This window comes from Acipenser ruthenus, chromosome 6, assembly GCF_902713425.1.
Source record: "Acipenser ruthenus chromosome 6, fAciRut3.2 maternal haplotype, whole genome shotgun sequence".
Taxonomy (NCBI): Eukaryota; Metazoa; Chordata; class Actinopteri; order Acipenseriformes; family Acipenseridae; genus Acipenser; species Acipenser ruthenus.
In genome coordinates, this window is record NC_081194.1 from 24,811,277 (window position 1) to 24,824,613 (window position 13,337).

A 13,337-nucleotide genomic window follows, 5' to 3' on the forward strand; every position below is an offset into this window, starting at 1 on the left:
TCATAACTGACTTGCATTCCTAGCGTGGACAATTGTGTGGATATTGTGTTGGAGTTAAGTGGAGGAGCAGTGTAAAAACTCAGGGTCTAACAAGATTGCTTTCCAATTTATCTACTCAAAGCTTGATTCTCTGTGTATTAGGGTAATTAATTATTGCCTAGACGCCTTGGATGAATAAACCAGTGGAAAAACTGATGTAAAAAAAAAACAGATATTTCAAATTTCTTTTTGTTGTACAAACAAAATTAATATATATTTTTTATATCAACAGACAAAGACTGGAATAGCATTGCTGTATAATGAAGAGTCTAATCATTCTTATGACATTCGACTAAAGCTAACAAAAGAAATATTAACAATTCAGAAACAAGACGTCATTGTCATCAGTGGAAGTGAATCAAATTTAAACGTAAGTACTTTCAAATGACTTTCCATTGAAATTCAAAAAGCTTCCATTATTTTACCTTAAGGGAAAGTTGCCCATCCATGGCACTCTCCAGTAGAGATGTGGTGAGTATGAAAATGCAGATTGAGTGTTGCGTATTTCATCATACTCGCGACTGAGTATGCATATACACGACCTTCATACTTGCGTATTGAGTATGAGTATAGCTCAATTTCTAAATGTAACACCTTCAATATTCTATGCCAGTAATCATGCAAATACACACATTTTATGAAAACAAAGTAATGGACCACAACTTTCTTCCAGGGCTTGAAATTAAGCCAGACCTTCTGGAAATGTCCAGTACAAATTCAACCAGTCTACAGAAATATCTAAAAAAAGAATTGACTTTACCTTATGCCCGCAGATATTGCATCCATTATGAATAGCTGCTGCATCGTAGCCAAAAAATTGCCAAACTTCACTTTTTTGATGACCCGTTGCAACCCGGCCACCGTGACGAAACTGCTTCTCAGCTGCTCCATCTTCGTCGTCTTCTTGGCCTTCCTCCTCCTCACCAACAACAGTTCCAAGTTTCTTCAGTATTTTCTCCCATTGCTATTCAATCATTTACTTTGTCTGATCTTGAGTGTCTTTCATAATTGTTTATGTGCAATACTGCAGTAGTTACTAGTTCTCAACAATCTTCCAGCTCATAGCCGGCTCCACTACATGGCATTTTCTTATTGGTTCTTTAGATCTCATTTCTTATTACCTCAGTCTGCTGCTAATTTTGTCAGATTTATTTTTTGATTCTGTCTGTGTATTCTGGTTGCTCAAAACATTTTTTGTCCAAAACATACTTAAGCAAAAACACAATCTATACACAATTCATTTTGATTGTGTATGCGTATAGGTAATGAGAAATAATGAGTATATGCAATTTTGTGTTTGGGTATATGTATACTCACCACATCTATACTCTCATCCGACGTAAACATAAATAATAATATTCTGGTGTGTTTATATAAATAAGGTTATTGGCTGAAACTAAAATGGAATGTATGTTGAGTCTCAATGTACATTTCTTCTCAAAGATTCTTTATTTACAGCAAAATTGAGCATTTTAAAAACTGAGCTTGCTGTGTATGATTGTTACTCAAAGAACTAGAGCTCCATTTCAAAACAGGATTTTTTTTTATAATTATATATTTTTTTGCGTTTGTGGCGATCTGTTACAAGTTTAGACATAGGTGGGGTTTCCATGCAGTTTAGAGACTCCAAATTCTGCCTCCATTGCCGTGAGAATGTGATGTAGCCGCACCTATCAAACACATTCCTCATGCTATAGGAAGTGTGGTGCCAAAACATGGCATGGCTAAAAAGAGTGGGTAAATGGACTTCTCACACTAAAAAGCCACACAAATTGACAATTATTATTATTTTTTTTTGCATGGAAACATGGCCAAAAGCTGTACCTTATGTTCACGGGACTTTAGCAGTGGAATCCCGTTTGTGACGTAACTTTGTTCAACTTTCTACTGTAACTAAAGGCCGTACCAAGCAAGTCTTTATTATCTGAGATTTTCTTTTTTTTTAACTAAAATTATTGAGATCATTTATTCAATGTTTCAAATTATTGTCATTTGACTAACATAAAACGATGGTGCTTTATAGTTTAGTTGTTTAATAAGCAAAAAATGCAGTCCTTTGCAATAAACAAATAAATAAGGAAGTACTTTCGAAAGCCTCTTGCAAAGAAATTTTTCATCCATTACACGTTTGTTATCTTTGTTAGTCATCAGATAGCTTTTAGCATAGAATTTTCTGTCCCTTAGCAGTAAGATGCAGTTCATTGTTCTCTAGCCTTTAGCATCTATCATCAGTACCTACTGTACCAAGAACAAAAAAGTCATGTTTGTGCCACAAAATGTATTAAATTAGGAAGCTGTGAATTGGTGCCAGTGGTATCCTGGATATTGTTGCGGGCTACGGATGCCCCAGGCTTGAGTGACCACCTATAGAGTTAAAGTAAAATCTCTAAAACCTAATTCATTGAGCCAACTGTTGGTTACAAGAATTTGTTAAAAAAAAAAGACAAATACGTGGCTTGCTTAACATCAGTTTGCTGCAAGTCTTACATAACGAGGTTCCAGAAAGTTACAAAAATGCCCAGGTGGATTAGCATCTACTGAGAAATGTGTTGAACTCATATGGACTACCAGTATACTAGATCCCCAATAACAACAACAACAACAACAGCAACAAAATATCTAACCACACTCTACTGGCGAGAGGCTTGCATTGTCTGTGCAGAATTTGGATTCAGATTATTATTATTATTATTATTATTATTATTATTATTATTATTATTATTATTATAAGAATATTATGTAGTGAGAAATGTGGGCGAGGGTAGCCTATTGTAGATTTACGACCAGTATTTTGAAAATGTACTGTACTAAACATTTTGACTGGATCATTTTTATATCATTAACCTAAAGTGCTGGATTTTAGCTCAGTTCGTACAGTACTATAAGGATATATGCAGCCAAAAAATGTTTAGCAAATAATATATGGATAGTACAGCGTGCTTTCTTCTGGAATGTTGGGATTTGTTTTTGTTTATTTGTGGGGTTTTTTCTTTTATTTGTGTATCGCTATGTCTGGGTTTTTGTTTGTTTTCCTTGCTTTTTAATTATATTTTTATGGTGGACAAATAAGGCAGGCTGACTTGCGGTTCTTCAACACAACCTAAAAACTTTGTGGAAAATCAGTTTAAGAAAGGTGCACGATATGTGTAGTTGTGCAAGGCCAAATTTAAATATACTCTCCCGTATTGTAACATTAATTAGGTTATTTGCATTTGGAAGGAGAACTTCTCTCCCTAAAAGAAAACTACATGGAAACCCAGATTACCCGAAATGTACTCCCAAAACAGCGTAAGAAAAAGGTGAGAATTACTTTTATTTGTCCATGGAAATCCCACCATAGAGGCAAAAATATTGTTTTTGTTAAATCTTGTAGTTGTAAAGGTATAATGGTGGCCTGAAAATTGAGAATCTATCATGTTCTTGAAAGGTACCAAGCCTTCTTAGAAGAATTCAAGAGGCTTGGTTTCAAAATAAAAAAAATAAAAAAAACAGGATAATTAATTGTATTCACTGGTCACTTATGATGAATGTTATCACATATCAGGGCAGTAGCCAGCCATGAAAAATCACGCGGCATTTGTCCATGCACTGCTGAGCAACGTGTAAGAAAATGTAAATAAATAATTATTTTTATGATTTTAACCGAGGCCCGTGCCTCAGGTGCCTCATAGCTGTGGCCTTGCATGTAGTATATTATTAATGTATGTGTTCAAATTCGTTATCAATATACAGTATATAGTTACTATTTAAGGCCCTGGATTGTGGGTGGAAATCGATTGTGACAGAAAAATGAAACACTATACTTTATTATACTTTAGACAAACATTTCCAAGTGCAAAACTGTTGTTTATGGACAAATGCATGGGAAAATCATTCTAAGGGTGAACGTGGGCAGTAGCTGACAGCATATGCAAAGGTATATTCCAAATGCCGGCGTACAGAACTTGTCTTTGCCCATGTTTATGTATTAACAAATTCAAAAGTAGAAAACTTCTTATGAGCCAATTTGCAGTTTATTAAAATAAACCCTACTGGGAGTTAATATTAGGAGCAGATTGCTCTTTCTCAGTTAAAGAGGTCCATCCAGGTAAGATAGTAAAGATTTGGCTTATGGTATCCATAGGTATTGTATTCCATCTGCCTGTATTTTATCTTAAATGTTTAGTGTAAGTTGCTATAAAACGAAATTTTCTTAGTTCTCATAATCATTAACACTCTCACAAATCCCTTGTTGTGTTGCCGTCAATTATTTTTGTTTCCACATGAGACAAAGTCAAATTAATTTTGACTTTGTCTCATGTGAACTAAATTTTTTCCTGCCCCAACATTTTAACTTGAGTATGTTTATGTATCTGTGGTAAATGTATGATATGAGGAGGTGGGAATTAAAGTGGACGACCTTCATTTTTTTGCTATACTAATATTGGTGAAACCCATAATATTGTTATGTTTATGATTTTACGGTGCTTATTGACTTTAGCAGATTACTGATGACAAACAGATAAGACTGTGTAATGCAATTCAAAACAGTGTTTTTAATTCACACCTCAAAACACAGTAAATATCATACATACAGTGTTGTTCATATTACAGTGTGTCTACTTACTGGCTTTACTGCACCCCAAGAACATTTTGTCTTCCTTTCTTTGCTCACTGTCAATGCACTGCTACTGTGATGACAGGCCACTTTCTCATCTGCTCTTACTCACTCGATCACAGTGAAAGGCCCTTTCTGCGTGGTGCAGATCTTTTACAGTTGCACTTTCTGTCATCTTCTTTAACTGACTGACCCTGAAAAGGAAACAAAACTTTGATGTATATGTCATAGGCTCAAAACTAAACATTTGATTTTAACCTCTTAATTTACCGGTATGCAGTGTGTAGATTATTATTATTATTATTATTTATTTCTTAGCAGACGCCCTTATCCAGGGCGACTTACAATCGCAAGCAAATACAAATACATTCAAGTGTTACAATATAAGTCATACAATAAGAACAAGAAATACAATAATTCTCAAGTGTGACAAACCACAATTCAATAATACAGCAGATAATAGTGAAAGTTACATCAGGATATGATTAAGTAGTGATAGTTACATCAGGATATGATTAAGTACAAAATACTACAGATTAAACACTTGGGAGATTACAATATTCTGAGGTACAGGATTAAATGCAGTAAAATAGGGGGCAGATAAGAGCAAAATAAAGCATATTTAAATGAAGGGTGATAGTGTCCCAGGATACAACAGAGGAGTTCTACAGGTGCTGTTTGAAGAGGTGAGTCTTAAGGAGGCGCCGGAATGTGGTCAGGGACTGGGCAGTCCTGACATCTGTAGGAAGGTCGTTCCACCACTGCGGAGCAAGGGTGGAGAAGGAGCGGGCTCGGGATCCAAGGTGGTATTCTTAACCTTGTCTTGAAACATACTATTGTTTTACCAAGCTAAATTATAGTTGTACTTTTCTATTTTTGCCTAAAATATAGTATTGTGCAATTTTTTAAAGCACAGAACTGTTACTCTTCGACGACAAGCTGTTGGGGGATTGGGACTGAGCATAAAAGTAAGTATACCTTTTTACTTAGATATTTTAAAGTGGTTTTTGATGTTGGCTTTTAAAATGTACATATTTTAACGGAATAATAAATCATTAAAAAAAATGTTTTGTCTTTTAGGGGGGTGCTGAGCATAAAGTACCTGTGGTCATATCAAAAATATTTAAAGATCAAGTAGGTAAGATGATCTTTCTTAAATATTTGTAATATAAATAAATAATCTATTACTGTAGGTACTGTATTCAAATAACAAACTCCACACATTATCTGTGCAGTACACAACAGAGTACCATCATTTTCGCTGTAGCACTGCAGCGCTGCGTGGTCTGTCCGGGTGGTGAAGGGAAAGCCACACAGGAAGTGCCGGAACGCTGCGACCACCACTAGTAGCTTCCTCTGGGTCACACAGAACCAACGCTCCGCCTTGTTGAGGGACCGGCTGTAGTAGGCCACCACCCTCTCACTGTCTGGCCTTTCCTGGGACAACACAGCTCTGATGCTGGTGTCCGTATCCAGGAGGAATGGTAGGCTGGGGTCTGGGGGGAGAGCACTGGGGACTGTGTCAAACACAGCCTGCCGGGTACAGCTTGAGTCCAGAAGCGGACACTCTCCACAGGGCGTCAAGGGCAGCCTGGAAGGATGCTCCATGAACCAGCAGGTTGTCCAGGTAAACAAGGCATTCTTGGGAGGGGACACTGAGCAGAACCTTCTCCATGAGCCGTTTGAAGGTCGCTGGGGTGCTACACAGCCCGAACGGCATCACGCAGAACTTACGGCTCAGTCAGGCCTGCTTCCTGCATCTCCCTCAGTACCTTCTCATCAGCTTCCTGTCTGGCCAGGGGTAGTCGGCAAGGTCGCAGCTTGATAGGTGGGCCTCCCCCGTCTTGATGTGATGCTGTTGCATGTGAGTCCGGCCTGTGAGTGGGTCCCGCTCGCGCAGCAAGCCAAGCTTCTGATTGGTGGCAATTCTCCCGTCTGTGACATCCCTGAGCACCTGCTGAAGTTGAACCTTTGAATCTGGGTCACAGAACCATCCTGAATGCAGTTACAGCAGGACCAGGGTCATTACAATATATACTAATAAAAAACAACTTAGGACCATTTTACAGGATCAAAATTAACTAAATGTATTTCTGGTTTATTAGATGTTTTGCATTTCTGAAACAAATGTGCTAATAACAATTAGAAGTGAAAAGCTTTGATAGTTTAGCATTGTGTGTCTGATCAATCTCTTCACCTACAGAGAGAATGCCTTATAAAACTGAAGTACCAAATTCAGCCAATCTGTTGCATTGCTTCTTAACAACAGAGGGGGACCGCGTGTTAAAAAAAAAAAAATGTAAAAAATTACAGACATCAGTGTGTATTATAATGCAGTGAGCGGTTTGTTCAGGTTAACTGATTTGAGTGACTTGGTTCACTGCATGATTGCCTCCCTGACTGTTTGGGTCATCTAATGCTGAGAAGAAACAGACAGCACACGTGGAGGAATTTAATAGAAAGGTGCAGAGCACTATTATTGTACTAGGGAAAGAGTGATTTCAAACATCGACTTTACTTACCAAAGTGTATAAAACATGTAAGCAAGCAGTTATATTTGTAGTTTATTTATTTATTTATTTATTTATTTATTTATTTATTTATAGGAAAACACATTCAAACTGCAGTATGAAAGAAAAACAACCTTGAATATCTAAAAAAAAAAAGATTCACTCAGCAGCAGTAAGGATGGTCTCACTGCACACCATGTCATGGCGTATTCCTTTCTAGCCATTAAATCCCTCTATTTATAGTTATTATAGCTATAGTTATTTTGGATCTCTATCGCTATTAGTCACTGTTAGTCCTTGCAGCACTATCAGTTACAGAACTTTATTTGCCTTTCTGGAGTCTCTGGTATATGCTTCCTGCACTGCCCTTGTGGCTTGATTGACAGCATATTTCCTAAAGTGGTTTTAACTCTTCCATTAGGAAACTGATACTGTGATTTATATGCTCCCATTGGGAGAAATTAGTCTGTTCCATGCATGTTTCCACTCGTACACTAATGACACGTTTACTTTATGTTTAGTCAAACAAATGGTAAACAGGTTCAAATCTGTTTTTAGTAAGCAAGCATGTTCATTCATTCCTGTTTGTGCATGTAGAAACCAGCTTGAGAGTAAACATTAATTAAAATGTATTAAAATCTGCCAATAGACAGAGACTGTATGAGATGGGTATGCTGTATTGATCATATTCATGACACTAAAAGTGTTGCTGATTGCTCATGGCATCACAGAAACTCAGTAAGACACAATTTCTTTTTTCTTTTAATTTCTTTTTGGACCACACAGATTCTAAAATTATTTTCAGACATTTCCATTCATTTTTAACGTCTTTTCAATTTGTCTTTTAGCTGATCAAACTGGAATGCTCTTTATCGGTGATGCAGTGTTACAGGTAAGAACATTAGAAAATTAAAAAGAGCAAAACATTTCAAAACTGGTTCCTGTTCATAAAGCTTTACATTTTTTTAATGTATTGTTATAAACTTTTTCTATAGTTCAGAGGCTTTAATTTAGGCAGATGATCTTTCAGCTGAATAGTCAAGTGCTACATTTTATAGTTTGTTTCTTTTGCTGGTGAGTGACTAATTGAAAACCTGGCTATTTCCCAGTTTAAAGCTACTAACAAGCTGATTTTGAATAACAAATCCTTGATTTAGATTAACTCAATCCTTTCAGTCACTCGCTTATTTTGAAAATCAAATATAAGACATGCAGGCGGTTTCAATTGTGTTTTTTAGTCCACAAAATGCCAATCTCCACAAAATGTCAATCTCTAAATCCTTGTTTGTTTATTTGCATATGAAGCATTTTATGTGAAATCTGTGTTCATACAGAAAGCATAGCCAACATGAATTTATTTAATAATGCAAATAGCTGATTATAGGCTTACAGTGAAAGTTAAAAAAGACCAGAAAACAATCACCCTTCAAAGGTGTCAATAAATCAGTCAAAAGTGTTGTTGCTGTTTAAATAGAAACATAAATATTATGTTATAAAAATTATTTTAACTTATGTATTCCTTTTCTTTAGATTGACCTCTGTAGGTCAATGTCTTCTAAGTTCAGCTCATACACCTGCATGAGTGTAACCTACCATGTCCCCCGAGTAACACTCTCCTATTTGATGAGGAAACACATCAGTATGAAATACCACATAAAAGAAAGGTTGTATTTCATATATCCCCCTGAGGGCAGTGTGCTGCAGGGGAAGGTTTGTTGATTACACTGGTGTATCCACTGTATTTTGAGAGAAGACATGTTTGAGAGCTCTATAGGGGCCACTGTGTTTTAAAAGATGTGATGACTGAAACAGAATATTCTACAAAGAGCCAATCTAAAAAATAACACGTTAAAATTGGTTACAATAATTGTGATATTTTATACTCATACCAATTGTTCTTGAAGCTCTTGGAGAGCCAGTTTATTTTGTATACCTTTTTTATGAAACCGCCCTTTGTTTTCTATTATGCACTTGAGACCGTCTGAACAGTTTCGGAAAATACCAAATGACTTTTATAAATACTATATGAGGATAATACATATATATATTTTTAAAAATCATGATCAAATGGCCATACTGCTTAATCCTCTAAAAGGTGATATGTTGTTATCACCTTGAGAAATGTTACAGAGAAAAAGCACTCAATCATTTTTATGTCTGTTCTTCACCACCCATCAGTCTCTGTTCAGACTGTGATTGGCTTAGCATCAAAATTCTGCTTGGCAAGAAGTATATTAATTGTACACATTGAATATTGAAGTCAGTAAACTAGAGGTATATTTTAACAATGTAAGGAGACAATTACAGTGTACTGTATAACAGGCCACAACATTAACATATACAGCGCTACCCTGTTATAACGTGACTTGTTATAGTGCGGAATCGGTTATAACAGGGTAAGGTCATGGCTCCCATTTTCCCCATAATGCAATTTGACTCGCAAACGTTGGGTGAACGTTCCAGATACACAGTACGAAGCATGGCAGACAGCAAAAAACTAAAATCTTTCTCTGTTAAAACTAAACTCGATGTGGCGGGCAGAGTAAGAAAAGTGAAACTCAAGCAGCAGTTTCAAAATATATACATGTTGCAGAACCTACATTGCGTGGCTGGCTAAAAGACAAAGAAAAATTAATAGGTTTTCTTGGTAAGATTAACTGCAAAGACGGCTGCTCTAGGAAAAAAAAAAGTGCTGTGCTAAAGAGTGAGACAGCTGATGTGTGAATGTGCTGAAGCTGATGTGTAAATGTGCTGCTGTGAGAGTGCAAGACTGTTTGTTGTTTTTGGTGTGGCCCAGGCTGACAGGGGCCAGGAATAATCATCTTAACAAACCGTGGATTCGAGTACCTGCAAATCATGTGTGTCTCCATCCTTCATTTTCCACCGTATGCTTGTCTGACTCAGCTGTCAGCTCTGTTCACGTTGATGTGGGCGTCAATCAATCCCGGCTAAGGCTAGCTTACCGCTTCCCTGCTTAAACACACACACACACACACACACACACACACACACACACACACACACACAGGGTCCGTAGACCACTTGTGTAACAAATCACAGACATGGCGCCGCGGCTAAGTCTGTAAATTTAATGGCCACTTGTCTTAAAAACAGACTGTTGCACAATACAATTCACTTAGAAAAATATGATTTTTTTTTGTGCCGAATGTAATATAGGTGAATTGTACAATCCAAAGAATGATATTTTGTGAGATTTATATAATATTTTGAGAAATTAGTATTAAGATTAATATGGCAGGTTTCATTGTCTTTTGCGATATGTAGTGACTTTAGAGCTCTGTAAACATAAAACTACTCAAACATACTTAAATATTCAGATGTGTAGTGGACACAAATTGTACTAAAAATATATATTTATTTTGTAATTGATGATTACTGGAATAATCTTACATCGATTTCAAAACTGCTGCATTCACGATTCGCACACACTGTCCTCATAGGGGATAACGTGATTCCGCCCTGTTCCACCCACTTTAGTAGTAGGCCTACCAAGCAACACAGACGAACCCCATGTTATTCCTATGCAAACATCCCACAAACCCATTCTTGATACACTCACAGACAGAAACGTTTTATTTTCAAAGCATTTAAATGATTATAACACAATATTTTCAGCCTTTGTCAATGGAGAGAAAAACTACATACCAGTTAGGAAGAAGCCATTTTGGGAGAGAGAAAGAACTGTCTTTACCCCAGAACCTTGCTGGCTTTGATTCCAGACATGCACTTGGTTATTTCCTCAATAAACTTTATTTGCATGTGTACACAAGAGCGAAACAAAAACAAACAAAAAACTGTTAAAACAACTGTATGTGTTGTTGGATTTACATACTGCTAATGAACTTCAGTGAGATTTATAAACTACAGCCTTGACTGACATCTTTTTAGGGTAACATGCTTTAGCCCAGAAGATTCTGCTGGGGTGAAATGACCAAGGAAGTAAAGCAGAAATAGACTTCCTGGGAATGTGTTTCTTTAAAAACAGCACATTGCTAATCGAAGTGCAAAAAAGGTCATATTTATAGAATGATTTTGTTACCTACAATTACTATACCGAATAGTATAAAGTTGTACAATGTTTATTTTGTTTGTGAGCAATTCTGCTGTATTTTCAATATTTTGTTGGGGTGGCATAAAAGTTGTGTTTTATCTGCCGAGTCACTGTTCAAGCTGTTCACACAAGGAGCAGCCCAGAAGCAGCTCACAGATGGGTCCTCTGGGGAAAGTCCCACATAACATTGAACCAGACATTACAAATTAACATTTCTTCACAGAAAAGTATTTATATTGTATCCAATCGTGAGAACACCAAAATAAAGACTGAAAATTGTACCTTTGCTTGTTGGCAGTAGCTAAAAGACATTTGGGTGTTGTGGAATTTTCCACCTAAAAAAATCCTGTAAGTAATTTTATTATCCGTTTATGGCATATGCTTTGCAGCAACCATCATTAGAATTTGAGTGTTTTACTTTTTTTTGTAATTGTTTCATGCATTTACCCTTTAGGTTAATGGAACTAATGTAGAAAAATCTACACATGAAGAAGTGGTAAGTGTGTTTAAATATTATTTTCCCTGTTCACCTTATTGCATCTTTAAATAGTTAACATTGTACCAGCTAAAAACTATATACAGATATTGAGGTGTTTTGGAGAACCTCTTCATATTATTGGAGTACTTGAAAAAAAGTGTCTTTAACTACGACTGCTGTGCAAGTGATTTTCTAAGTAATTCCCTTTAACCTTTTTTTTGTCAGAAGGTATTAAATAAACCAAACACTGTGTAAATTCCACTGCAAGAAAAGCTTGTTTGCACTCTTCTGTGCAGTTGTTTGCCCTCTTCTGTACCCTCTTCAGTACCAATCGATGGCAATTAACTTCCGCATTGACTACCGATTGGAAGCTAATTTTCCTTTAACCAGGATGCTAACATTTTAATGCTGTACTGCCAGTTGATGCCATAAAGTGACACAAAACATGTTATTACCAATGGCGTAGCTAGGGGGGTGATTTTAGGGTTTTGAACCACCCCCCTCCCCCTGAAATGAATTATTCAACGACGTTGGAGAGAAAAAAATGTCAGCCACCTGCGACACTGTAAACCGCCGTCCCAACCAATGTAAGCTCTGACCTGTGAGCTGTTTGCTTCGCTGCCGTCTAAGCACACTTAAAAACAAAAAAGAAGAAAAATAAAAATCAGTCAAACACATATCTAGTTGTAATTGGGCAGAGTCCTGTCATTTTTACACCAGATTCAGCCTTCGACTTCTTTGATTGGAAAATGCGTGTGAACATATTTTTTTTTCCTTTTTGTCCTATGTCGTTTTACTCCCATGTGAATCGACCATGTCAGTGTTATGTTACAATTGATGTAACATTTTCAGGGTATTGGCCTCAAAGAAATAACAGGCTTCGCAATAAACCATAATATAATCAAATTGGCACAATCTGTCCTGAGATTCTACAGTTCAATAAAACACAACGATTGGGCATAACCAAACTAAGGGCAGACGAAAATACAAAACATAATTGGCGACTTAAAAAATTAATGCTTTTAACGGTGCATTTGAAGATATGTATGGAAGTACATGTCACTCAAAGGAATGGTTATTCTAGAAGGTACAACATAATTATCATTGTTTACAAATCATACACAAAAGCTCCTTCTCTGGCAACAACATTGCATTTCATTTTGAATTTACCAACTTTCGTTTACAAAAACAAATCCACATCTGGGAGGTTACTAGACTTCCTGTGCTTTTGACCAACTCTGAGGACACCTGTTTTTGAGTCCCGTGCAAATCATGCTTTAAATGGCTGTTGTAAAACCGAGACCTATAGTACTCGACAAGTTTGCAATGAAAAACAGGATGGCTTTGTGGATCTAAACATCAGGTAAGGTAAGTTATTCTTTCAGTTATTTAGTTTATATGGTTGATAACTGCATAGAAGTGGTTCTAAATGTGATTGTGAGGTGAAGCATCACGGTTCTTAATAGGACGATTTCAAGTTAATTGCAAGTTTGGGGTGTAGTTAATTTTTATTTAAAGAAACATTTTTATAAATTATTACCCATCTGCAAAAATCCCCCCCTCCCCAAAACAAAATCCTGGTTGTGACTAGCAAAAGCAATTGATTTTTTGTATACCTAGGGTCATACCTTAGTCCTTAAG

At 36.5% G+C, this 13,337-nt stretch overlaps 1 protein-coding gene across 1 annotated transcript in view; it reads left to right on the plus strand.

The window, feature by feature from the left end:
* The window catches only part of LOC117410877 (gamma-2-syntrophin), a 67,758-nt gene that overhangs the window by 9,700 nt on the left and 44,721 nt on the right, over window positions 1-13,337 (plus strand). The window contains exons 3-7 of the mRNA XM_059025946.1: window positions 272-409; window positions 5,548-5,604; window positions 5,717-5,774; window positions 7,995-8,038; window positions 11,673-11,714. Of these exons, the coding sequence (XP_058881929.1) occupies window positions 272-409; window positions 5,548-5,604; window positions 5,717-5,774; window positions 7,995-8,038; window positions 11,673-11,714 (339 nt within the window). The remainder of the gene's footprint in view (window positions 1-271; window positions 410-5,547; window positions 5,605-5,716; window positions 5,775-7,994; window positions 8,039-11,672; window positions 11,715-13,337) is intronic.